The sequence below is a fragment of the Alexandromys fortis genome, unplaced genomic scaffold, assembly GCF_014885135.2.
Source record: "Alexandromys fortis isolate MF-2015 unplaced genomic scaffold, M_Fortis_MF-2015_v1.1 scaffold_148, whole genome shotgun sequence".
NCBI classification, from domain to species: domain Eukaryota; kingdom Metazoa; phylum Chordata; class Mammalia; order Rodentia; family Cricetidae; genus Alexandromys; species Alexandromys fortis.
Window position 1 is genome coordinate 1,275,533 of NW_026068019.1, and position 27,911 is coordinate 1,303,443.

General features: G+C 48.0%; 1 protein-coding gene across 1 annotated transcript; it reads left to right on the forward strand.

The window, feature by feature from the left end:
• Nucleotides 1-784: 784 nt before the first annotated feature.
• Lbh (LBH regulator of WNT signaling pathway) lies at nucleotides 785-26,144 on the forward strand. Its single transcript, XM_050162960.1, has 3 exons — nucleotides 785-1,022; nucleotides 3,651-3,753; nucleotides 23,638-26,144. The coding sequence occupies exons 1-3, from the start codon at nucleotides 997-999 to the stop codon at nucleotides 23,824-23,826; spliced, it is 318 nt and encodes a 105-aa protein (XP_050018917.1). The 5' UTR covers nucleotides 785-996; the 3' UTR covers nucleotides 23,827-26,144.
• Nucleotides 26,145-27,911: the final 1,767 nt, after the last annotated feature.

Genomic DNA, 27,911 nt, shown 5'->3' on the forward strand with positions numbered 1-27,911 from the left:
CTTTGTGTGTGCCATCAGAACTGCTCCGGGAGCTAAGGCTAGGGGGCTGTACTTGCACGCTGCTCACTCTCACGCCTTTCTCCCACCCCAAGTGGTGTGCGATTGTGTGAGTGTGTGTGTGTGTACACGCTAGCGCTCCCACGCAGTAGGAAAACCCTTGTAAGACACCACATCCTTTTTTCCCCACAAACAGAACCCTCCACGGGTCCCAGAACTGCAGGCTTTTCGAAGGCCAACAAGCCCCAACTCTTCGTCTCTGAAACCTTTCCCATCGTTTTCTTTTTCCTGACCTCGCCCCCAGTGCCAATCCCCATGAGAAAGGCCTACTCTGCATGGATGACCAGTGAAGAGGGTCCTGATATGGGGGAGTCACTGAGAAACGCGGCGCCAGGCGCTCGAGTGGAGGAACGGCGCCCTCCCACGGCGAGCTAACACGTCCCGAGTGGGCACCAACGCTCACCTATCCCCATAACCTTTAGTGTCCCGGGGTGTGCGCGGGGAGGGGGCTGCGGACGCTGCGGATTTGTGGACAGGAAGCCGCGTTGACATTGAACTCCAGCTCGTGAACGCGCGCGTGCTAGCAGTGGGGAGGGGGCCGGGCTCGTGGCTGCGGCGAGCCAGCTCTGGCCGGGTACAGTGCCAGGCTGGTCCCCGCCGCCGCCCGCGGGAGCTGCGAGCGCTGAAGCCATTCATGATTTTGGTGACGTTATTCTAAGAGTGGGCGAGGGGAGGTGGAGCCGCTCTCGGACAAGCCCCGCCCCGCTCCTATAAATGCGGGTTCCCGGGCTCTTTGTGGGACCCGGAGCTCGGTGGAGAGCGGGAGCTTGGTCTGCACTGCCTACGCCGCTGGCAGCGGGGGAAGGCGGACCGGCGATTGCCCAGTACCGGCTCTCGGCTGCCCGCTGCTCTGCTCTGCGCCCCTGTCATCCTCATTCGGGACGCAGTGACCATTTTTTTTTAATCACAAGGGCGTGGGTCATCCTCCCCTAGGACTTCATGTCTGTATATTTCCCCATTCACTGGTGAGTATCCTGCGCCTGGGGCGGACACCGGTTTAACCCGGGTGCCTGCGGGGCCCGGCAGCCACCTACTGCCGGCTCGGGGTGCGAGGCCAGAGAGTGGCACGGACACCCAGTGCTCGCTAACCCGCCGCCTCAGCCCCTGCAGGAGTCGACGTCAAGGCTGCAAAGCTGGGGGTTGGGGGAGGCCGTACTGAGAGCATCCAGACAAAGGAAGTGAACTCGGAACCTTCACTTAAGTGGCGGCCAGAGGGTGTGGATATGGTGGCGATGGGTGGGAGAGAACCTGGGGTCCCGCCTGAAGCCCCTAAGGACACCCTTAGAGGGTCCATAGAGGGAGGCAGGAGATGAGTCCTCCTGGTGCAGGGGGGCTCCGGCACACCGGGCCCCTCCCCTTTTCCTTTTTGTTTGCACGCAAGTCTCGGCGTCGAGGACGGCTGCAGCTGGGCTGAGCTGGTGCAGCCGCCCGGGTTGCAGAGCTGGGGGGGGGCGGCGCTCTCCGCACCCACAAGCCACAAGCAGCAGGGTGCAGTCTGCACCTTCTCAACCCCTGCTCTCTGGCCCCTAAAATCCAACGCGCTTTTGTGAAAGATTGGAGGGGGGGGGCTCTTCCGGGGCCAGAATGGAAGAAGCCGGTCACAACTGGGTAGGGGCCGCAGAGGTTTGCCTCCAGCCTGGGAGGATCGGGTTGTGGGGTTAGGGAGAGAGGGCCCTAGCTGCTGGGACGTGCGCGCCAGCTGCTTCTTCCTTCCTGCTGTGGGGTATAGAGGAGGGGCTGTACCGGGCGATGAGCGCCCGTGGTCCTGGAGCGCGCTTGCAGGTGCTGGCTCTGGAGAGCTGGTTGCACGTCCAAGGCAAGCTCAGAGCTCAGAGAAGGTGGGCCCTAGTCACAGCGCTGTTCGGCTTAGCCCAGGAACTCTGAAAGTTCAGGTTTCTCATTTTAACTTTTTGGGCCGGCGCCACAGTTCCAAGAAAGAACAGGAAGCCGCTAGGAGCCTGGTCACAGCTCTGTGGATGCTCTCCTGATTCCCTTCTTTGGGGTTTGGAGGCAGTTTTTCCAGACCCTGGAGGAAATTCTGAAAGTCTAGCTTCTAAACTTAAACTGGCCCCAAAGCCAGTCACGCTCTTAGTGTCTCGCTCCCTCACAGTTTGGCTTTGAGTAGAGGGCCCACTGAGTTTCAAAAGAAAGTAAAATTCTCCTACCCTTGGAGCCTGTGTATCGTTTCATGAGCAGACAAGTCAGGTATCTTATGGGTGAGACTTTGAAGGGTGGTGGATGCTTTGTGCCCCTCCTCCCCGTTGCTCAAAATTAAATATGGTAGATGCTAGGGGTTTTCAAGATATTAGCCCCCCCCCACTCACCCATTAAGGTTTATGATTATTTTGGTCATTAGCACTTTCTAAGATAGCTGCAACATTTTCCCCCTCCAGACATAGCTATGGGCTATGCATTGTTAGCATCTTGGTAATAAACAGGGCTCCTGCAGAGAGAAGGTCCATGACCTGTTAAAGTTCACACAGCTCTTAAGTGGTGAGGACTCTCAGGAACTAATTGCTTCTGTTGCCAGGGCCAAATGCCATTTCTACCCTATCAGATATATTAAAAAAAAAAAAAAAAAAAACCAACAAGATTCTTGTCTTCCTGTTTTCATAGATGTAGTCTCTCTAAAGCCTGCCCCTGCCTTGCCTTTTTCTTTTGGCAAACCATGTGCACAGACATGATAGTGAAAATGCTGGCTGTTGTGTTCTGGGTACATGGATTTGGTACTATGCGTACTGAACTCTGTTTGTGCCCATGGCCTGAGCAAGGATAATGGGTTGTTTGTGCCCTGCTTAGCGAGTACAAAGTACTTTCACATGTCAACCACTGGTGGGCCAACTTGGCCCCTCTGGAAATTTCCTTGCAATCAGAATCTGTGTATCCTTAAGACTTTTAATCCGGGGGATGTTTTTCATGCTGGGACCTAGCGGCAGCTGCTTCTGGGGATACAGATGGGGTAGTACGGCACATGGGAAGCTGGAGAAAAAGCTGACCCCTTGGGGTGGGACATTTTGCCTAAGGGAGCACCAGACAAACAGAGACAGCAAAGAAGGCTTCATGATTAGACTTTGTCTCCCCGAGGCTGGCCTGTTATTGTTATTATGTAATTCTACTGTGCAGTTCCCATTGGAAATTCCTGGGCAACATTACTCTTATTCTTAGTGGGAGAATGAGGGGAGACCTAGCTACATTAGTTTCCTAGAGACTCACAGACTCAGATACCTATTCTGTGTTTGAGTGTGTGACTGTGTGTGTGTGTGTGTGTGTGTGTGTGTGTGTGTGTGTGTGTGTGTGTATTGTTACTAGTACATTTAATAGAAAATCCAGGATTGCTTTGTGTGGGGTTTGGAGGTGAGGGAAGGAAAAGTTGCAGAGAGTGGGGGCTTTGTCTGTCTCTGCGGATGAGCAAGCCACAGTGCTGTGGGTTTGAAGATTGCTTCCTCGGGTGAGCTTGTTGTTGCTGTGAGCTGTTTGAGCACCTCTCATCCTGTCTTTAGCCAATCCCCTGATCTCAGGGCCACAGAGTCGCGAAGAGGAGGGATGTGCCTGTGTGCAGATGTGTTGAATTTCTGGTCTGACTTTCTTGGCAGCCCTGACTATCTGAGATCGGCTGAGATGACTGGGGTGATGATGAACACCCCATCCATGGAAGAGATTGGCCTCAGCCCCCGGAAGGATGGACTCTCCTATCAGGTGCGTTCAAGCTTGGGACCTTGTGCTTTTCTCTGGTACCGCACGTAGGCATGGTTTGGGGATCCCAGTATCCCCTGTAAGAGTTTGGGAACCCCAGTGTCACCTGTGAGAGCCATGTCACCTTGAGACATGTGACAGTGAGCCCCAGTTTCTTCACTCGTAGAATGGGGCAGCAATGGTCTGGATCCTGTAGGACTATGATGAAGTCAGCTTGATGAAGAGGGTGGGTTTAAGGCATTTGTAGTGCCTGGGACACCTAGGGGTTTAGTAAACACTGACTGGAGTCTCTAACTAGCCATCCTGATTCAACCAGTAACAGCAGACTACTCTTTCCAGCCAGGCTTATGCAGTAAAAATGCAGCCGAGCAGCAGCTGATGGGGATGGGTGGTCTGATAGGGGAGCAGCTACCCATCTTCTCAGAGTGACAGCTGACTGGCTGATCCAAAGTTCATGGTTAAACTACGCAGAGCCCAAGAGGATGCCCTCTTAGTGGTGCTGATACTAGAATGCAGCATAGGGATCATCTGGTCTAGTGGAGATAAATACATAGGACAGCAGAAAGTAGAGCGGGGGGGGGGGGCTCCTTTCTCACGCTTGGACAGTGCTCTTTAAGTGTGGGAAAACCTCAACATCACGGGAAAACGGGGGCTATCACCCCAGGTAGCACCAGAGCATTTTGGTTACCTCCGGGATGGACAACTGGTTTTGGATCATTAGACAGCCCCCAGATTGCCAGTTTTGGAGGAGAGAAGTTTTGAGACTAAGGGGACGTTTTGAGACTAAGGTATTGTGTACAGTGGCCAGCCAAAGGAAGATGAAGGGGCACGAAGTGCAAAGCATTTGGCACACATTTCTTTGCTCATTCTTGCAGTAGCTCGCATTGAGACCCTAGCCCAGCCCTATCTCTACTCCTGCTGACTTGAATCTCCTGACACATTTCATGTCTTCACGCTGGGCTTGTTCTGCTGGAGTCTAGACTTACTCCAGCTGCTTCTTCCTCGGAGCTGTTTCAGGGACACTTCTTTTGTAAAGAGCAAAGCAAATAGAAAAGCTGGGATGGGTGCCATGTGATGGGAGGAGAGTAATCAAAGCGAAACCAAGAGGAAAACTAAGGTTGGGAACATGGCTTCAAATACCAGACATGCTTGGGAAGTTCAGGAGCCCCTTTGTTTTATGTCAACACACCAGGCCTCCCTTGTTGGCTACAAATAAGGATCCCAGGGGGTGAGGGACCCAAGGGAAAAATGGTTGGTTGTTCAAGACTGCTCTCACTTTCTTTTCTGGGAGACAAACTAAGGAAGGTAGTTGAAGAAGGCCAGGTGGGAAGTACAGAAGTTCCCCGGCCCACCTGCCAGGGTAGTTTTGGATTCTAGTTTCCAAGCCTCTGAGTCAGACTAAATGTCTTGATTACAGGTGAGGGCATATTTCAGTTCCGGGTTGTAGATTTCCACCACAGAAACTTTTCCAGCCACAGTTGTCAGGGTGTGTGTGTGAATGTATGTATATGTGTGTGTGTGTGTGTGTGTGTGTGTGTGAGAGAGAGAGAGAGAGAGAGAGAGAGAGAGAGAGAGAGAGAGAGAGAGATTCTCCTTTACACACATCCTAGGTAAGAAGTCCGGCATTTTCTTAACCCTACACATCCCTGAATGTAGCCTTACCACAGATGACATGGAGGAGGGAAATGCCATACTGGGGAAAGAGGACTGAGTTGGGGCTGCAGTGGCTGGAGAAAAAGAGTCTCTGGGTTCTTGTAGTATCTGTATGTCTCCTGAGAAGAAGACCCTCCAAGACCTGCCTTATGCCTCTGTATTGAGGGCTCAGTTCCCATAGCCCCCAGAAAATCGACCTCTGTCTCCTGGGTGGGGACTACTGTCTAGTGTCCAAGTATCTTACCTGGAACTCTTAAGCACCCTTGTCAATGATGATTTCAGAAAAGGCTCTTGGTTGTCTGGTGAAGCAAAAAGGCGAAAGTTACAGTGTTTGGCTAAGCAGCATTTACGAGGCATTTTCTACATTTAACCTGATGTACTTACTGGATGCAACATCTAGGGCTTGGGGCTTATGGAAGCCAGCATGTCTGTGTATTTCTGGAACACATGCAGCCTGGCCAGTCTATGTGTGGGCACTGGTGAAGTGATCTTACAGAATCTGAGAGGTCGTGAAACAGGGAATCAACAAAGGCTGGACTTTGAAAGAAAATGAGAGCCCTGAGGGGCAACCCCATCTCGCACATGTAATTTTATGAAGCTTCAGATACCCCTTGGCAGTTTGTCTATGCCAAGTGTGGGGCTCCACCGTGAACTGGTCTGGCAACTGTCAAGTGATGGGTACTCTCTGGGCCCCCACAAAACTGGTGCCATCAGATTAAAAGCTTTCCCACCAACGCCCTGGGAATTGGCTGGGCCCAGCTCTTGGCTGAAGCCTGCCGCCCTGTATGCTTGGGCTCTGCTTGGAGCTGAGGGTGGGAACTCAGTGCTCTGTTCTTGGCTTCCCTCCTGAGGATAATAATAGTATGTGGCTTTTACTGAGACCTGCTTTTCCAAGGAACTGAGTAAGGGCTGAAGGCATCAATCCTGTCTTGGCAGATGAAACAGAATCTCAGGCTTGTAATTTGACCTTGAAACAAGGTCATCACATAAGTGACCCACTGGGCTTTCAAGTCCTTCCCCCACCTTCCAGACCCACCCTGACTTAATCTTTCCTGAGTTCTCCATATTGCATATGACCATTCTTTTCAGTGTCTGTGCTTGGGGTTGAATTTTAAACTTTCATTTGATGCTGTGCTAGGTTTTCAAGATGTGCGGCCCTCATTACCTTCCCGTTACCAGGTCTATAGTGGCAGGGGTGCCTCGCTGTCAGCGTTGTGTCCTGTAGCCATTGTCCTTTCCTCACTCAGGTACCTATACACTTCCAGAGCAGGTGTTAACGGGAAGGGTCTCCTGATTTGGGAACTAGCCACTTAGTACCTCTATGGTGTTCTCCGAAGGTCCTGCTGAAGCTATAGGTCCAGACTGTACCCATCTAGGCTCTGAATGCGTATCTTTTTTTATCCTCTGAAGGACAGGTTAGCCCTTCTATTGTTTAGAAATTCATACCAATAATACTTTATTTTATATTTTGCGACAGGGTCTCATGTGTCCCCAGACTAGCCAAAGGTGACTTTAAACCCCTAATCCTCTTGCTCCCGACTCTCAGTGCTGGCATTAGAGGCACAGTTATGCAGTGCTGGCCATCAAACCCAGGGTCTCATACATGTCAGGCAAGCACTGTACCATCTGAGTGACATCGCCCGCCCCGAGTTCATGCCATTTGGTGAGCATGCATAGAAATCTGGAGCCCGAGACTTGTTTGTCTTCACATCCATCAGGAGAGTCATTCAAATAAGTGAAACCCACGTGGCACATTTATTTGGCAGGAATTATCACACCCCATGGGGTGGGTGAGTAAACGGTTACTAGAAAGCCTAGTACATTTAGCTCAGGTCGTGGGAGGCAGCAGGCTCTCAGAGCCACGTGGGAGGGTCTCCGTAAGGATATTTATGTCCTGAAGGGCTGAAAGTCCATCCCCATGCGGCGTCCGTGGGTTTCCTAGCCAGTCACCAGCCTATGGGATAGGAATGTGTGCCATCCAGTGCAGACTGGACCCACTACTGTACAAATGTGATGTATAAGAATAGGTCTTTCTTTGAGGGTCTCCTCTCAAACAGACCAGGGCTGTCTATTGGGGAAGGATTCTCATGATTTCTCTATGAGTTCTTAAATGGAACCCCCTTGGGGTTCATTTTAGCCTTGCCCCTAACTTACCCTGGCACAGTGTACACAAACCATCCTTTTTTTTTTTAACTCAACATGCTTAAGTCTATACATAGCTTTGGGTACCTTCAGATTTAAACCTGTCCCTTCCTCAGCTTCTGGTCCAAGGTTTGATACCTTTATCTTGCCCTAGACGCCTTTCATTTTTATATTGTTATATTATTTATTTGTAGACAAGGTCTCTAGCTCAGGTTGGCCTAGAACTTTCTGTGGAGCTGAGGGTGACCTTGAGCTTCAGCTCCTCTTACAAGCTGTGTGACCATCTTTCAGGCAAGCACTTTGGCTTTCCCTCGCAGAAGGCCATTCTGGAAACCAGAAGGAGCAGTTTCTTCACACACCCTGCTGCTCCCGTGTCCCTCCCTCTTCCTGGTGCCTTCCTTTTGATCCAGAGAGCTAAGAGCTTCCTGCATCTCCCATGGTCAAGAGAAGGACAGTGGTGGGTTGACCTTTCTTGGCACCCCTTAGTGTTTGCTTCTTGCAGGCCCAGAGCCTTAGTTGTAGCTCTGTCCTGGAGCGAGGACTGAAGGACTCAAAAAGAATCCTTCCCCCAGTCACCATCAGACTTTAAAAAGCCTCAGCTGTCCCCAGAGAGACATAAAGCTAAAATCCCAAAAGCCTGTGGCAGGAGATGGTCAGCTATAGACACGACATATGCCTGGGACTGGGGCACATTCTTTTTCTCCTCCCACTTCCCTCACAGTGATGAGACACACGGGAGTCCATCTATCGGACTTGGAAGCGTGAGTTGTCTCCTCTGAGTGACAGTGGCTCTCGCTAAGCCGACACACATCTTTGCATTGCAAGCCTTCTCTGTAGAAGAGTCCAGCACCGTTCTTTTCATGTTGGAAGCTAACGAAAAGGTCATATTCACTGTTGTGGAAAGTCCCTGGATTAGGGCCTGCAGATGGCTGGAACTGTTCCCATGGGAGCCTTCTTCTTCTTTACCCCCACGGGTACAACAGTGTATTTGTGCCCGGCTATAGAGAGAGCCGTCTTTTTTCCACAGCCAGCCGGCCGGCTGCACACTGAATTCACAGAGCTTCTCTCCACAGGCCTGTGTTGGGCCCGCCCCTCCCTCTTGCAGTGGCCATGTGTTCATCATGCTGCAGGGCCAGGGCCTATGTCTTAGAGTGCTCTTTGTTTCCCAGTGTCCTACAAATAGAGGCTTAATGAGAGCTGAATGATGGACGGGGCCCTTCCTCTTTCCCTTTCCTGGGCCGAGGCTATCTCTGTACCTTGGCAATCCTCGGTGAAACGTTTTAACAAGATCAGCATTTTTCTCCCAGTCAGTCCAGTCTCTTACGTTGGAAAGAAAGGAGGATTGTACTGTACCGTGAAGAAAAGGGATGCAATTGGGTGGTGAATCTTGTGACTGAAGCCAAGAGCTATTCCTGGGTGTCTGGCGAACGTCCTGAGATGACCTTTCAGGCCTGAGTCTGAAATAATCCTTAGAGGATATGAAGACAGGATTTCATTCACATGGGGCTGCAGCTCGCTGGGGCTTCCTTCCTTTCCAGCCTGGTTAGGTGCAGGGCTGCCTCTGCCTGACTCTCCTCTGGCCACTTCCCGCCCCGGCAAGGACCTGTGTCAACCAGTCAAATCCTGCTTCCCACAGTTTATCCTTGGCTTGCTGCTGGCCTATCAGCCGCACAAACCTATCCCAGAAACAATATCCGTCTCTGCCCAGAGTTTCTCCCAAGCAGTGAATTCCGGGAGATGGGTGCGAGTTGCTTCCACCTCCTCCCCTTTGTCTTCATTTCTTACCTTGCACTGGGGCAATGGTTTTTGTTGTTGTTGTTTTGGTTCTGTTTGTGGGGTTTTGTTTTGTTTTAGGTTCGGCCTTATAGTAGAAGCCTCCAACCATTCAGCTAAAACTGTGTTGGCTGCTAGCTTCTTAGCCAGGGATTTTATGGGAGCCCAGGGAAAAATGGCTCTAGATCTTTTATGTGGAGGAGTACGGGCCAAGCCAGGAGAGCACCGCAAACTTTGTTGCTGAGGTGTTCGGTTCCCCAGGACTTGAATTCATCTTCTGCCTTTGCGCTGGAGACCATAAAATACTTGCCCTTGGCCATCCCTACAGACAGAGCAGGTATAAGCGTTTTCAGTCCCCTTGCCCCCACTCCCTCTACCATACAGCTGAGAGAGCGGAGTGGTAGTATTGGCGGGCTTTCTTTTTCCAGTTAGAGTGTTGTTGTTATAGGAAAGTTCTTCCTTCCCTCTTTGTCAGTCATTTCCTGTTTTCACTGATCAAGTATGCATTTTGGTATTTTTATGCTTTTCAAAATTGGGTGACTGCTAGGAAACGTTCATTTTCTTTATTTTTTTTTCTACTTTTCACACATTTACCTGGCATAGCTCATAAGTTTTTCACACTCCTGCACCTTCCACTCTCTTTTCCAGTGCTCTTCACGCACCCCAAATTTACACTTCATTCTGGTCTGAGGTTTTAAATAGCGTTGGTCACCAGCATCATGGTGCCACTACAATTTATATCCAGAATAATCTAGCTCCCTTTCTTTGTTTTATGGCCCGAAGCTAAGGCTTTATTCATGCTGAACAATTGCTTTCCCATTTAACTACATCCCAATACTCTTTCTTACTTTTGATTTTGAGATTGGTTCTTGTTAAGTTGCCTAGGTTGGCCTTATACTCATTATGTAGCCCAGGCTAGCCTTGAACTCTCAACGGTCCTCCTGTCTCAGCCTCTCTAGTAAGCATCCATCACTACACCCTGGAAATGCTGTTATATCATGAGACTGGATAATATTTGTTTCACTGTTGCCTTACTGTTGAAATTTCTAGGTCATATTTTTTCTCTTATATTGTAATAGTTTACATTAAATTTTTAATATAAACCTTAGTGAATAATTTATATCACTTCTTTAGTATAGTTTTACGCATAGAATTTCTGAGTCAAAGAGCAAAATTGTGGATGGATGTATATGTGTTATCATTCTAAAGATAATATTTATTCTTCGTAGACCGTAGCAAAGTAGACTTAGACCAAAGAGGCAAGACCTAGTCACATTCCTATCATTGAAATATTTTGGCGTGTTTACTTTCAACAGTTTTCTGTGCACATTTTTCAATGCGTGGCAAATCCTTTTCCATTTAATCTAATGCTGTGGCTGTCTTCGTTTTTGTCACGTGGCTTTCTTTGTAAAACAGTATTTTGCTCTGTATGTACCACTTCTTGCTGGATGTCTAGGCTGTGGCATCTTTTGTTCTTAGGATGACTCCTGCTCGGGACATCATTTGATGTAAATCTCTGTGCAACACGAAATTGTTTCTTTGGAATAAGTTCCTAGAAAAAGAACTACCAATCCAAAGAGAGCCAACAACATTAAGCCTCTTGATTATATCATGCCTTAAGAACAGAATGTATAAATGAGTTTATCAAGATGTAGTCTCTCAGCATTGATAGTTCAAACAAATGGCAGCATCTCTGATCTGTAGCATCTACAGAGATGGAATAATGGTGGAGCCCAGAGAAGAAGGCAGAAGGCATATTATTATTTTGATATATTCTGATGTTGTAAATCTTCCTGTAGTTTAATCATTTATCACATACATTATAACTAATGATGCTTAGCTAACATTTAGCCAGCACTGGAAAAATAGCTAGTAATCATATTCTTGACCCACAGCTAACACAAGAGATACTTTCCAGATTATACAGGCTAGTCATTGTTCTTAAGGTTTCTGTGGCTGTGAAGAGAGCCATGACCATGGCAACTCTTATAAAGGAAAATGTTTAACTGAGGTGGCATCTCCCAGTTTAGAGGTTCAGTCGATTATCATCATAGCAGGGAACATAGCAGCATACAGACCGACAAGCTGCTGGCTACATCTTGATTAGAAGACAACAGGAAGTGGACTGTCTCACTGGGCATGACTTGAGCATATATGAGACCCACCGCACAGTGACACTTCCTCCAACAAAGCCATACTTCCTAACAGTGCCACTCTCTATGAGCTCATGGGGACCCATTATGTTCAAACTCCCAGATTTCCTTAGTGACAATGAAGTACCATGTAACCTTGAAAAGACCAGTGCAATCGTACAGACCCATGAAGTTTGCCCAAAGGCATTTTTAGTGTTAGGAACCGTTTGGGGGTCTCTGGGTTTGTCTCATGGCAAGTTCTTGGTTAACAAAAGTTTGCTTCTCTGGATGTTAGAGTAGACAATGCTTAGAAGTAGATCTAAACTTAATGGGCGCTTTCCATCTACCCAGCAAGTTTGCAAGGCTTCTCATGCATGTAAGCAAAGTAGGCCAGTGTTCAAGTAGGGTCCAGTGCTCCTGTTGGTTTATGAAAACGTCAGTGCTTTCCACGGCACTGCCTATGGCACACACTAGTTCTCTATTTCTGTGGTAATAGCGTTTGATTTTTAAGCAAGTATATTTTAAACAAGCGAGTAAAACAGGAGCATGACACCTACACGGATATAACAGAAAAACGAGGTGTTGATGTGAGGCTGGCAGACACTTGCTCCCCTGAGTGGGAAATTCTGCAGCATGGCTCTTTAGGGGGTCATTGTTGGGGAATATTATTCTAAGGTGTGTTACTTTTGTTTATGTTGCATTTGTTTAATTCTGTGAAGCTTTGTTACTGTGCCTCTCTAAAACACCTGATGGACTAATAGGGTTGAACAGCCAGTGGCGAGGCAGGAGGGAGGAGTAGGCGAGGCTGGCAGGCAGATAGGATAAATATGAGGAGAAATCTGGGAGAGAAAGGATAGGAGAATGAGAGAGGAAGGAGGAGGACTGTCCAGCTACACAGCTGCACAGCCAGACATGGAGTAAGAAGGGAAGCAAAGGTACGCAGGAGTAGAGAAAGATATAAGCCCAAGGCCAAAGATAGATGGGATAATTTAAGTTAAGAAAAGCTGGCAAGAAACAAGCCCAGCTAAAGCCAGGCATTCATGACTAAGAACAAGCCTCCTTGTGTGATTTATTTGGGAGCTGGGTGGCAGGTTCCCCCCAAAAGTCTAAAGAGTAAAACAGCTGACTATAGGCCCTCACTGGAATGGGTTCTCACTGGAACTGGCCGTGGAGGAATTTGTTTCCTTCAGAAGTAGAGCATCCTCTTTGGCAGAAGCCCTATGACACTGTCTGCTCAGTTATGGTTTCTGTCTTCCTTTGTTAGTTACCCCCTGAAATACGATTCACTGCCTCCAGGTGCTTCCTGGCTGTTCCCCCCCGCACTTTAGTGTTAGAGGGGTTCACGCCAATCCACTTCTCAACGATGCCCTGTGTGGACAGCACTTCTAGCTTATAAAGTATTAAGACAGAAAGGCAGCTGCCCCAAGGGGTCGCAGAAACTCTCCAGGGAGCATGAAAAACGGGGAGGGGTCTAAGGAAATCTACACCCTCACCTTTAGCTTCCTTCTGTGGCTTTGTACGAATTACCGTTCTGAGGGAATGTTTACTGGCTGCCTTTCCCCACCTTTCTGTCCAGATTGTCTGTCTGTCTCTTTACAAGGGAGCCATGGGCTAGAAATTTTCAGGGCGTTAGCGAAACGGACCATTCAAAACAATGTGTCCAGGTAGCCCCCTCACTTCACAGGGAGAAACTTATCCAATAAAACTTAACCTCTGTATTTAATAATTACTTGTGATATGTTTATTGAGTGGTTGGAGACTAATAGCCACATTGAGCCAATACAGAAAACTTGAATTTGTAAAACCTTAAGGTCACCGGACTTTTTAAAATGGCAACTTATTGTGAGTTCGAGGCCAGCCTGGTCTAGAAGAGTGAAGAGCTAGTTCCAGGACAGGAACCAAAAGCTACGGAGAGAAACCCTGTCTCGAAAATAAAAATAAAAAAAAAAAAAGAAAAAAAAAAAGAAAAATGTCGACTTATATGCATAATAGATTTTTTGTTGACAGGAAGTATGCAAAAGCCAATGGCTAAAGCCTTGAAAACATCAAAAGATATTAAGAAAATATCCAGTCGGGTGTGGTGGTGCATGACTGTAATCTTAGCTTGCACAAGAATGTGGCAGAAAGGTCATGAGTTGGAGGCAAGCCTGGGGTACTCTGTGAGTCCAGGCTAGCCTGGGCTATATACATGAAACACTGTCTAATTTAAAAAGTAAAACAAAACAAGAGTAAATCCCAATTAGAAACTGACTAGAAATCCAGTCTCAAATAGAAAAAGTTATTATAAGATTGACTCTGGAGCTTACTAATAAGTGTTTTAGTAGAAAATGGTTGATATCAGATTGCTATTGTTCTCATAATACACTTGAGTATAGTTTTGTTTTCTGTTTGTTTTTGCTTGTCTATTTTGTTTTGTTTGATGGCAAGGTCTCATCTCACTATGCAGCCCAGACAGGCCTGCGGCTCGGTACATAGCTCAGGTTGGCTTTGAACTCTTGATAATCCCCCTTGCCTCAGCTTTCTGAGTGCTGCATGCATAAGCCTGCACTGCCGTGCTGAGCCCAACACTGAGACGAGTTAAAAGAGTGGTGTGTACATCCTGGTTTAATGCGTTAGCATTTATGATCCAGTGGGCGTGTTTGGGTGTGGAAGCGGAGGTGCAGTTGTTCAAAATTCTTCCAGTGATTATGTCAACAAAAAGGTGTACACACCCACACACCCTCTTACCCCTCCCTCCCAGGATAAGAACTGTGGTTCTGCAGCATCTGGACGAGGGGTAAATTTGAGATTGGACTACTTATCTTGACATGAATCCTCCTTTAAAGTCACATGATATTGGGACACCCAAGGGGTCCTTGGTATCCCTTGTTTTTTCCTAGTGGTATCACCACTAGGAACAGAGAGCTCAGACCCCTTCAACTCAGAGGAGTTAAGGACGTCTGGACAGCTGTCCTCTATTTTCAGTTTTGTGTTGTCTGAGCTGTCTTAGGAAGCTCATGCCACTGCTGTCGGCCTCAGTTGCCTCATCCATAGCAAGAATTAATCTCGATTAATTTTGTTGGGCAGATAAATGCTGACATGAAGTTGTCCTGCTAGTAGATCTCCACAGAGGACTGAAAAGCTTTGCTCTCTGGCCCCCATATTTGAAAGCACTTTTAATGTTCTACTCAACTCTTTCCCAGTGTTAAAGTATATATTGTCTTCATCCTTGATTTCCCTGGCCATCTTTCTGGGAATGTTTTTTCTCTCTGGGCCAATGGTTCTAAACTTGGGTTTCAGTTTATACTTTTTTGAAAAAACAATGTGTGAACTTTTATGTGTGTTATGTCTTTGTTGTTTCAGTAATTAAAGGAATTTTTTTCAATTTTCACTCATTAGTTTATTTAGAAAAACAATGAAGCGATTATATGTTGATATAAATAATAGTTTTTTTATAATACAACTATATTTTCTAAAACAGAAAAATCTTAGAAGAAAAGCATTGTTTTTAGATTTTTAAATCTCTCTTATGTCTGGTCAGAGGAAAAATGGTGAGATTCTCATGTGTGCTTCCCATGAGTATAAATTTGTTGCAATATGAATTGCTTGAAGAAAATGAATAAAATCTGGCTTATACAGATTATGCAGTTAGGAATAGGAGACATTTTCACATCTCTTCCAGATTGTTTTTTGGTACACTTTTTTCCTTTCCTTTCCATTTCTTCACCTCCTTTTCATTCTCTTCTCTCCTTTCCCCTCCTCTCTCCATTCCCTCCTCTCCTTCCCCCTCTCCTTCACCCCTGACATTGTTTTGAGACAAGACCTCACGTGACCTAGGCTGGTCTCCAACTTGTTCAGTAGCAGAAGATGATCTTGAATTTCAAATCTTCCTTGCCACCAACTCCCAAGGGCTAGGATTACATGCGGCAACAAGTCATAGTTTCTTTTTCTTAATTATTTATTCTTATTTTATGTGCATTGGTGTTTTGCTTGGGTGTTGGGGCCCCTGGAACTGGAGTTACAGACAGTTGTGAGCTGCCATGTGGATGCTGGGAATTGAATCCAGCATCCAGTGCTCTTTACCACTGAGCTCTCTCTCTAGCCCCTAAGTGGTAGTTTCTTAAATGTGGATGTGTTTAGTGATGAAACCTTATGACTGAACTTTTTGTACTCTGACATTAAATTTTATTAGTCTGGCTTGTACCTTGCTTGGTTCTTTTCCCCATGTTCAGTTTTGTAGTGTGCTACACTGATTATTTGGACATGAATTATTCAGATCTTCCAAATGGTGACACAGTTCGTTGTGCCATATCAAATTCATTGCAATGTCACATTGTGCAATGTCAAAAAAAACATATTTGTTAATATCACTGCTGGCCTCATCAGGAAGGAAGCAAGTATTAGGAGTTATCAAGCTCTTGGCAGCTAATAGAAATTTCTCAAAATTCTAATTTGCACTTGAGAGTTCTATATTTTATCATTGGTGATCGATACCATCAGTCATTTCCTTGGAAACTACAGATCACTTTTCATTTTTGAGAAATCATCCATGTTGGAATAACCATAGTTTGTTTTTTCCAGTCATTTTTCAAGTACAGTGGGTGGCCATTGAAAAAGTGGCTAGTTTAGCTGGCAACTCAGCCACGTGAAGGCTTCTATTAGGGGTAACCCGGGTACTGTGATAAGCGGCAGAAATGCTATACGTTAATTTGGCGTTTCACCATCCTAAATATGGAAGCATGATGGAGAGTCAGTGTCTGGTGAGTATGCAGAACATGAGGGTTGTTATTTTGTTGTTGTTTGTCTTTGTTCTAAGCATGTGAGGTGAGAGCGGATAAGTGATGGCAAGTGCACATTTCTGGCTGTACTTGTGAAGGTGCCAGCAGTTTCAGGAACTGTGGCTTTTTATATCATTAGTGTAAGTGTCAACACGGAGCGAAAAGCAAGTGGAATCTGCACAGTATTGAAAATATTTTCTCCCCATCTGTGCTTCTTCCCTGAAAGGATCTTGGAAGCGGCTTCTCTGGACGGAATAGAGTGTGGCTGAGCAGAGCAGCAGGGCTCTCAGCTAGTTCCTGTTGGGGGGGGTACCCTTTTGATGGTACCCTCAAAGGTGGGCTATCAGCAGACGGCTTGTTTTTGGAGGAAAGCAAGTGGACATGGTACTGTGTGGCACAAGTGGTACCGAGTGAAACCAGCAAAGGTCATGAGGCAGGATAGCAGAGTTGTCGCGGGAGATCTGAAAGAGAGTTTCCACTGCACTTCAAAGCTGTAGGGTTTAGGAAGCATAGTCCAGACCAGGATGCCAGGGATAAAGACGCAAGACTTTTGTCTCTAACATGGAGAAGGAAGGGATGGTTGAGATGGCAGCTGGGCCAGTCTGGACTTTCTGAGAGAAGAGACATAGTCATGGGACATATGTGTTGTGCTGACGGAGGAGGTGGGGGATAGGAACTGGGAAGACTGGGCAGGAGGTCATCTTCTTTCAGGGGTAATGATGATACACACATTGGATAAGATATAAATATTTGAAGTCATCTATGCCACAGAGAACTTTGGAAATTCTCTAATCTGTTTCTGGGTCCAGCATTATCAGGAGCTATTAGTACTAATTAATTGGAATTTGGAACCCCCGACTTGGAAGATGGGTGTGTGTTTCAGAGATGTTTATGGAAGATGGTGTTTATCCCAAGGATTTCCTTTTCCTTCCAGTTTCAAGGCTTAGGCACTTAAGCATCTTTGATCCAAAGGAAGGAGGTTCAGGGTTGTTCTAAAGGCAAGTGTCTGCTCAAGTGCCCTGAAGGATTGGGAGCACCAGGGAAGAACAGAGATGGGTAAGGGAGATGTCCTGTAGCCTTGTTTTCAGAGAAAAGTTGAGATGTGAGGTGGGAATTACAAAACTGGATAACAGTTAGGTTTCCCAGAACCCCCTCTGTAACCCTATGACCCTGAAAATCCCTGTGTATTCTCCGGTCACTTGCTACATTCAAAAGCCGGTAAGATGATAATAGCGCTAACAACACGATAAGATAGCCGGAGGTCAGATTTCAAAGACTATAGTTCTTGCCGTGATATATAGCTTAAGGACCAAAGAGCAGGGTATGTTGTTCATCTGAATTAGCTGCAGCTCATTTATTCCAGCAAGATGCTGGGCAAGACCAGCCCCTCCTAAGAAGGAATAAACACACAAGGCAAATCCATGGTTGTTCTCTAGGAAAACTAAGAATTCCAGGCTTTGGGAATCTAGGGTTCAGGAGGTATCTGACTTTTATGGGTGAAGACCCCTGGAGTAGACCCTGGGAGGAGGGCCGGGGGCTTTCCAGGGCTTCCATGGAGAGAGAAGGGTTTGGTCAAGAGAGTGGTTTCCATTCCAGCTGTCCTAATCCATGTCATGGGGAAGCCAGAGGCTCTGGGAGAGAGGCAGTGTCATCACAGGTCTTTCTCAAAAGAGCCTGGCCTGGGATTTTTTTTTTTTTGTGTTTTTTTTTTTTTAATTTATTTATTTATTTATTAAACATTTCTGTCTCTTCCCCACCGCCGCCTCCCCTTTCCCTCCCCCCCCCCCAACCAAGCCCCCCTCCCTCGTCAGCCCAAAAAGCAATCAGGGTTCTCTGCCCTGTGGGAAGTCCAAGGACCACCCACCTCCATCCAGGTCTAGTAAGGTGAGCATCCACGAAACTGCCTAGGCTCCCACGAAACCAATAGGTCCAGTAGAATCAAAAACCCGTTGCTGGCCTGGGATTTTTGAGTACAAACCTAGAGGGTAGTACATTTGCTCCTGTCCCAAGCTACAGTTGTTGGCTTTCCAGGCCCTTGCTCGGAATGCTCCTGGAGGACCCTTGCTCTACTTACTAAGGGCAAGCATTAGCAATGCTAGAGTTAAGAGTTTCCCCAGCGTGTTCACACATACCTGGGTTTGACGCTCTCTCAAGCCCCGTAAGATCAACATTAGTAGACATCCAAATTTATAGAGGGGGAGAGAGGAAGGAGCTGGCTGTGCAACAGGACCCTGCACCAACCCTAGTAATCCTGAGGAGTGCAAACCACTTCCTCTCTTTATTCAAGGGACTCAGAGGAACTAGAGCGACCCAATCAAAGTCACAGAGATATTAAGAGTTAGGGGCCGGGTAAAAGCCAAACTTTCCGAACCCCTGGTCCACCTGCAAGAACAGTGATTCTTTTCCATAATTGGCTTGGGATTGGTTCTTTGCTGCTCTCTGCAAATGGAGAGGGTGAAGGGTTACTGTATGGTGTTGTGCACAGTGCCTTGGGGACTTAGCCTGACTATTTCTCCCAGGCCTTTTGCCTTCCTCCCCACCCCAGCTTCTTCTGCCCTCTGCTCCTCCCCAGCAAAGAGAAGCAGGGTATCCGGGGCTGCCCATGTCTCAGCTTGCATAGCTGGTAATTAGTCCTTTGTGTCCAGTGAGGCACCTTTCATCCACCCCGCCTGCTGGTGTCTGCTTTCCCCATTAGCATCTCCCAGCTCCTTGCTGAGCCCTCCACCCTCTCTGTGGCCAGATCATCTTGTTTGTCGAGATGATGGCCATGCAGTGCACCGACAGGGAAGGGCCACAAAGACGAGACTTGCTCACATTTTCCATAGTAGGTGCCAGGCGACTCTTTCTTATCCCCACCCTAGAGGCAGCTAGGTTTAGGTCACCTGGCTTAAAGGCAGACAGCTGATAGCTAGGCCTCCAAATTTGGGGCCTTTGGAGGCCTAGTTTTGTCTTTCAGTTCCTCTCTGTTCGTGAAATGGGAGCTGGCTCACCAGCAACTCTGTCGCCCCAGCAAAAGGCTCCTGATGAGTTCGTGGTCTCTAGAAACCTGGCCACAGCCCCAAAGTTCTCAGCTCCGAGGCCATTAGTATTGGTCAGCCAATCCAGCAGCCCCAGTCTTCCTTAAAACCCTGTTTTCATTGTCCTCATAGTTAGGTAGCTGGAGTACAGTCGCTGTTTGAATTTTTATTAAATTTGTGTTTATGTGAGTCACATGTAAAATCTGGCCACCTTTCAGGGCTCAGTTAGCCGCCCATGACTAGTGAACACTGGACCCAGCAGCATGGAAAGCATTTTCATTACAGCAGAGCATCCTTTTGCACTCCACAGCCTTCACAGCCAGACACGCCAGTCTGCTGGCATCTACATTACCAAGACCGCATCCTGGGTCATCCTAGAGCTTCCTTTGCTTTTCAGTGTGGTGGAACCTTCTCACATCCTCAAAGTGCAGGGACCCATTGTGATGAGGGGGCACCTGGCAAGGGGCACCTCTGCAGAGGTGTCCTCCATGAAATTCACGCGCATATGGGACTCAAGATGTTCTTGGTGTATGGGTGATTGACAAGATTCCATTCCATCTGTGTAGGTGGGAACTTGGTGCTCACCAATTCTGTCCCTGTCATTCTCCTGGGCATCTCCATGTGACAGCTGATTGTGGAAGGCAGTAGTGGCAGAAACAGGAATGGATAGAGCTGAAGAAAATGCAGTTGGCATCTGGATGCCTCTTGATTAGCCCTGTTGGGGATGAGGGTAGGAGCCTCCCATATCTCTTTCTGAAGAGCCTTTACTGTAGGGGGACATTCCAGTTGGTTGTTTGTTTTCCTCCCAGAGAGAAGACAGGGCACTTTGGACTTGTTTCTGGAACAGGGGCATTTCTTTGTTCTCTGCCAGGTTCTGCCGGGCAACCCAGCGTGCGGGACGCTCTTCTCCTGCCGCCCCAGCCGTACCTGTCATGTGCTTGGCAAATCGAACGAGAGTTCTTTCTTTTTCTTCTTCTTTTTTCCATTGCCTTCCCCACCCCATCAAATTGTAGGTGCAACCTCTCATTTTTCTGCTGCCTAGATGATTAAAAACCATGACTTAGTGGAAAAATGCTGACCTCCTCAGGGTCAGCCTCTTAAGCAGCTGTCGGAGATAAGATTGTGCTGGCAAAAGGCTCAGAAACGCTCTGCAAGGCTTTCTGTCTTTTCCCGAAGCTGTTCTGGTGCAGGATGTGCTTTTCCATGGTTGCTTAGTTTTGGAGAGAGCTATAGTTTCTAGAGGCACAAATTTGTGTGATCTGATAATAAAACAAAATCTCTGATGGCAGGGTTAGCGTAATTATGATAGTGATTTTTACAAATACAAGCTTTGTGAAAATATTTTTTTTTCCCTGAGCCTGGCCAGTGGTAGTACACACAGGCAGAAGCAGGCAGGTCTCTGGGAGTTCGAGGCTAGGCTGGTCTACAGACAGGACAGGCTCCGAAACTACACAGAGAAACACTCTTTCAAAAAACCAAAACCAAACCAACACACACACACACAAACACCCTTTTTAACGTTTCTTGCTTTGAGGAGCTCACAGTGCAGAAAGAAGCCTTTAGCAACTATTGTAATGTTGACTGTTGGATGCTCAGATTACCCCCACAAGGACTTATGGACCTGACTGTGGAGCTCTCGCTGTGAAAAACATTGATTGTTATCATTTTCACAACTGTGTTCGTCATGTTGCTTCACGCTTGGGAGTAGATACCAACAATAGACCTGTAGAAATCGTTGCAAAGAAGGCATTAGGATTTGAGTTTTGCTTTGATCTTCCAAGAATTGTATCACTTCTGTATTTATTACCTTGGACCCACCTAGTGTGATGAGAAGGCCACTTCATTTCTCTGGAGGAGAAACTGAGGTGGGAGCTTGAGAGGACCTGGCAGGGGTCACGCAGCTGATGACAAGGGTCTATAGTAAGGATTCAGATCCCGTGGCTCAACCCAGCATCCTCAAAGGGATTCTTCACTCAAGTCCCATAGATATCTGATTTCTAGGAATGTGGCCTACACTTCTACAACTACCTACTTCATAACATCCTTATGGAGACAGAGGTCCTGCTCAGCAATGGGCTCCTCCATTATCAACATCACCCTTTCAGCTTGTAGTAGGATCCGCTGTTCTGCTGCTGCCCGGGCTGCCTCTAGTCCTTTCTGTTATTCGGTGACTTGAGTGATCATTAGAATCAGGTTCTCAGGTCTCCTGGCCATGCCACAAGCTGTCCTGTGGAAGGTAGGAGGTTGGTCCAGAGGCTTCCTTTTAGCTCCCACAGCTGCATCTCAGGTCCAGTAGGATGAGAGTCTAGACTGCGAAAACTTGGGGCTTCTGTTTATTGGACAGTCATCCCTGTCCATGAACTGGAGCCTTCCTCAGCCAATGGGACAGTAGGAATCTGAGTCTTACTTGCCTTGCTCACCTTTCCCTCTGGAAAACTGAAGTGATAAGATGGACCCAAGTGTATCCTACTTAAGGATGAGCTTTGAATCCTGGTTTGGCCTTGTGGCCTTCAGAGTCCCAGGCTCTTGCCTAAGCTGGCAGGGATGTCTCCGTGAAGGGACAGATATCTGGTAGAGCTTTGCAAAATGAAGCCTGCTTTCCGCTCACTGGAGAGTGCCTACATTCCCCCCACAGAGCTCATGCTTGGAAGGGTCCTTATGGCCTCACCCCCCAGGATGGGCTCAGCTCCATAGAAGTGAGCAACACCCTCCCCACCCCTCATCCCCACCTCCTCCGCCAAAGCCTAGCTGACCTGCTCTCCACCCACACTTGTCGTTGTGAATGCTCCGCAAAGTCCAAGGGCAAACATCTGAGTGGGTGGCTTAACAGGAGCCGGTGGTCAGCTTTCCTACCTGACCTGCGTGGGTCTAGCCCCTCCCTGGTTTGTTTTCCTTCTGGCTGCTATTAGGATACTTTTTATGAGCCCTTTTAAGTCTTTAATGATGCGTGTTCCTGCCGCTGGCTTAAGGTTTAATCCCAAGCAATAGGCCTTTATTGGATAAATGGTTAATAATCACTGGTCTGCGGGGATTGAGACGCTTTGTGAGGCCTGTGATTCTCAGAAGCCCCACGTGGCCTGTGATGGGGTCTGAGTGTGTAGGGAGATCAGACACTCCGGGAGTTCTGCAGAACTGGGGAGGCAGCCTAAGTATCTCTTCATACAGCAAAAGCCAGCAGCTTCCCTGCATTTCTCCAAACTCCAAATATCTCTTTCCATCCACTTGAGTTTGATGCAAACAGACTGTGTGACCTTCAGTGAAGACTCCTTTTCCCCTAGGAGCCTGGGTTTCCTGTCTGTCAGACAGAGGTGGGAGGAGATGGCCTTGAAGGTGCCAAGTATCAGCGATCTGGTGAGCCCCAGATTTCCCAGGCCAAAGCTCCTCTCTCCTTGGGTGTGTCACTGAGGGTTATGAATGGCAAAAGACCAGAAGGCCAGAGGATTAAGTGCTTAGCTACTGGGCAGAGAATTGGGTCAGCTGGAGTCACAGGGCAGTATTGCAAAGAGGAGCCAAGCTTGGCTCTTAGTTTTATAGCCTGGCTCAGTGTTTCAGGCGGCACTGGACAGAACCCACAGTGGGCAGTAATAAACGGTGCCTCTTTCACGGGACTCTGGAAGGAGAGTTGAGTCCTCCAGGTGTGCAGCTGGCAAGAAGCCAGGGTTGCTCACAGGTGAAAAAAAGGGAAGGCTCCAAGGATTCTGTTCCCAGCTAGCTTGTGACTGAAGGCCTTGCCTTGATCTGAGTTTGGCTTGGACGTGACAGTTTCAATAAGATCCAAAGGGGCCGGTGATGCCGGAGTGTGGGAGCAAGCACACCTGAGCTTGCGTCTTCGTTAATGTCAGACTAGAACATGAGGAGCACTTGGTTTTGACTGTGTCAGTTTGAAATGATGAAGAGCCCGGTTGTTTGTTTCTTCTCGGCACCGGTAATTACTCTGGCAGGAGCGTGATGTTTTCACATCTGCTGTATGATGTGGACTGCAGGCATAAAGTGCCTGTTCCGAAGCAAGGCCTGGCGTACCATGAAGACATGATTTTCTGTTCTTTTATCTAGCAGGAAAGCACTACAAGCAGAGTTACACCCACCCTTTTGTTCAGTCGTATGGGCCACAAATTTTTAGCTTCAGGATTAGAAGAAACGTCTGGCTTTGGAATAATTTTCCCTAGAATGTACTCCCCTGGTTCCTTTCTTACACCCACAGTGTCTAGAAGGCAGAACATAATCCTTGGAAGATGGCCAGTGCTTGCTCTCTCTCTCTCTCTCTCTCTCTCTCTCTCTCTCTCTCTCTCTCTTCTCTCTCTCTCTCTCTCTCTCTCTCTCTCTCTCTCTCTCTGTGTGTGTAAGGAAAGAACCAAACTTCTCTTTTCAGATATATATGTGACCAGATGTCTATTTTGCTCTTTAAAATTTCAGATCTTTCCCGACCCATCGGACTTTGACCGATGCTGCAAACTGAAGGACCGTCTGCCCTCCATCGTGGTGGAACCCACAGAGGGGGAGGTGGAGAGCGGGGAGCTCCGGTGGCCCCCTGAGGAATTCCTGGTCCAGGAGGATGAGCAAGACAACTGCGAAGAGACAGGGAAAGAGAAGAAAGAACAGTAGAGTTCCGAGGGCTCACCTGGGTCGTGCGAGCCAGTGTACCTGAACTGTTTTTTCCCATCGCGATGGAAGAAGAGAGTGAGCCACAATCATTCTGAAAAATGTCAAATGAGGCTTCCGTTTTGCACCTGAAAATCTCCGAGTCGGTTTTCTTTTGTCTTTTTTTTTTTTTAATTCGTTGAGCAATGGAGCCCTCTGACAACTTGCAAGGCTGAGAAAGGAAGCTGCTGAAAACAGGGGTGTGGGTGGGGGTGTGGGAAAGGGGTACTGCTTCTAAGATCCCTATCTGAACTCTAGTGCCAGAGACAGTGTGTGTGTGGTGGTGGTGGGGGTTCTGGCTGATGGAGGGAGGTAAGCACATGAGCAAGAAACATTTTGGGTTAAAAAAAACGAAAACAAAACAAAACAAACCCCACATTTGCTCTGGCTGCCGGGGCATCTGACAACCAAGTTTTCATCTCCAGTCTTGCTACTCACCTCCACTAACCTTTGCTTTCCTTTCAAGCCTGTTGGCTACCCACAGAGATACAGGGCCAGGACAAACCGCCTATGAAGTCAGCTGGGGGGGCTCCACAGGAAAGGAAGTGTTCCCCTGTCCTTCCCGCAGACTCTGCCCCAGCTGCTTCAGGTTCTCAGCCCCCAGGGACCTGGAGGCTTGTAAGGGATAGTACTTTTGAGTTTTTCCTCCCTATTTACCTTTTTTGCCTCCTAATACATTGGGGGAATAGTCAGAGCACTTCTAGTCCTTATGGGACATCCCAAGGCTGCAGCCTGAACACGGAGTGCCTCCCTCCACTGTGGGTCTCCTAAGAACTCTTACCAAGTCCTCATGGAGCAGAATGGTAGAAGACTCAGCTCCCCCAGGCCTGCTTTTCTGTCTCCTTTGGTCACAGCAGTCAGGGGGATGGTCCCTAGCTCTGCTATGAACTATCACCCATCTGACCTGCAGCACCACTCCAACGGGCTTTCCAGCCTGACTTCCGTGGGAGGTAAAAGCAGAGTGTGTTTCCCTGGTTGGATGGTTGGCTAGTGGGGCCTTTCATGATGCTGATAGATTAGCTGAGACTCCCCTGTGGTACCAGATTTCCCGTGGAGTGGTTTTCACCCTGGGGTCACTGCTGCTTCCCGTGTTGCACCTGAACACAGGTTGGGGGAAGGTAGGGGGTGACCTGGGATATCCTTGTGGAATAGCAGCCTTTATCCCTTTCCCACCTCACCTGTGTCTGGCAAGGGTAGCAGTTGCATGGGGGAAATTAACCTCTGGACTCAGCCTCTGATCATAGCTCAGAACCTTCTGGAATAGTAGGTTAGTAGGCAGAGTTCTCAGAGAGGGACTGTTTGGTCAAGAGGTGGACTTAAAGCCTTCCTTGGGCTTCCCTCAACCAACTGAGGCACTCCCAATGTCCCCTCATATCTCTGTCAGTCCAGCTTGACCCCCATCTTTGGACTAGTGTGTCTAGCTGTATTTAATACCTCAAAGTCAGTGTGGCTCTGGGCCACGTTGGGGCAAGAGTGTGGGGGTGTGCTGTTGACGCGGCATTCAGCGAGGTTCGGATTGGGGATGCCGATGGTCATTCCCCCACCCCCTGCCTCTTCCCTCTGTTGTCTGCCTGTGATACACACCGATGGCAATAACTTTTTCCGGCTCCTCGCAGAAGTGGGAGAGAGCTGCAGCCAACCCCGTGACGGGGGAAGCGTCTCTCTCTTGCTCTCGCTCTGCTCTGTTTTGGCTACAGAGATCTGTTCATCCCATGTTTTCCCTCCTGCAGCATTTCCTGTCCCTCGCCTCCCTTTATGGACAGCTGTCTGGCCTTTTAAATTCTTGTGTTTTGGTGTCTTCTCAGCCCTACCCCAGTTATCTGTCTTGGTCTTGCTGTGTGATAGAGATGTGCTTGTAAATCCAGTATCAAATCAGCTTTGTGTATATGTGTGTTTATGGGGTGGTTTCTTCCTTTCGCTGGTCACTAGACCGTGTTGTACAACTGTGTGCAGTCTGAGCAGGCCAGGGCCTGACAGTCAATGGCAGGCCCCTCAGCCGTTGAGCCTGCTGGAGAGACCCAGCTGCTCTTGGGCAAGTGGCTGAGCTCCTGTCTGGCCTCCTCCTCCTCCTTCTCCTCCTCTTCTTGTAATTTGTGTGTATTTCTAACTGATCGTATTGAAAAAAAAATCCTAGTATTTCAGTGACATTGCCTGTTGTGAGATGAACCTCCTGTGACTTCTGTCTGTTCTGTTTTGAGGCTCAGGGAGAAACTAGCATTTTTTTTTCCAAACTACTTTTTGTCACTGTGACAGTTGTAAATAAAGTTTGAAAATGCTTTCCATTCTGGCCTGGGTTTCTTCCTCCCCCCACCCCCCACCCCGCCCATTCATGGGAATGGAGTTGGCTCAGGAGTCAGGGGACTTGCCCTGGAGAGGCCTCACAAGTGTGTCTCCTGCCGGCACATTACTAACGCTTCATGGGAAGCATGACTCTGTTCACCCGAGTCCAGCATGGTGAACTGATGAGTTTTGTTTTTAAATAGGAACATGACCCTGAAGTAGCCACATCCCTGACACAGTCTCACTGCAGCACAAATGACGACTTTCCACAGTCGAGTAGACTCGGTTCCCTCTTAATGTAGCTCTCCACCCTCTGCATACTCTGCCTCTTCCAGAGACCTCTGCAACTGGGCTACAATTCCAGAAAACCTGGAAGTACGCACGGAGGGAGAGAGCAGCTGGGCTCTCAGGGAAGGGTGTAAGGATCCTCCTCAGTCCCTCCTTCTGACCTTGAGGATCTTTGTGTGGCCACAACTCTCCTGGTGAAAGTTGTGGTGACCGTCAACACTCAGAGGACAGCGTTCTACAACTTGACCTTTCCGTGTGAGTCCACCTAACACCTGGTGGGACGGAAACAACCTTTCTTCTGTTAGCAGTTCTCAGTTCCTGATGCACATTGGAATTCTCTGGAGAACCCCATAGGCAAATGCTAGGCCCTTACCCCCAGCAACTTGGATTTCGAGGGTTTGAAGTGGACTGGACATCTGTATTTTCTAGAATCTCTTGGGAAGATTTTTTTTTAGCACGAAGCCAAAGGTCTGAACTAACCCTTTAAAGGAAGAGAAACTCAAGATGTGTCATAAGAGTTTTCATAAAGGCTGGGGCTGGGGAGTGGCCATGCCTAACTATGAACACAGAAATGAAACACGGTCCCAGCCGTTTGCCCAGTGCCCACGACTTGTCCCACAAAAGGGGAAGTAAACAAACTAGCAATGACCCAGGCTCTTGTGGGGTGTCAACTTCTAAGTGTCAAATGGCAAACGTGAGTTCAAGGTCAGGAAGAGGCTAGGCGCTCTGAGAATGACTGTTAGGTCCGTGGGAACGTTCAGAAGGCCTCAAGAAGACCTGACGAGAATTGAACGGGTAATGAAGAGCTAAGAGAGGAGAGGCTCACTGTGGGTGGGAGGAAGCTGCACAGACGAAAGCCTTGGCATGGACTTGACTGGCACGGGTGGAAACAGACAAGGTGAGGAGGACTGCTCGGTCGTGGGGACCTTTAGACTTCATTCTGTTCCAAGGGGAGGACCTCGCCTAGTGTCATCTACATTTTGACATATATCGACTCAGTGGTGCAGGGAGAAGGAGGCAAGATGAGACTCTGGTAGACCAGGGCAGACTTGGCGGGTGTCAGAGGGAGAGAAGGTGATGCACATAGATGAATTTTTGAGCATTTTCTACCCCGAGGCTGCATATTTTTGCCTTCAGTAAGCCCTCATTTAGGCTCCTGACATTGGTGAATAGACATAATCATGCGATCTGTGCTCAACTCTCAGCCAGTACTAATGGAATATCAATCCATGCAGATGTTACCCTTATGAAGCTCCCAGATGGATGAATCTGCTACCCGGAGGGGAACTTGAAAAATTCATCCATTTCCATATCAGGTTGTCCCTCTATCTTACTCCAATATTTTGAGTGGACTCCTTGAACACACCGTCTCAAAAATCTGTCTCTACTTGCATAGATATCACTTATGTGGGAAATGCTACGAAGCAACAAAAAGGAGAGAGAATTGAAATGTGATTTATGTGGTCGTAGCACCTGAACTC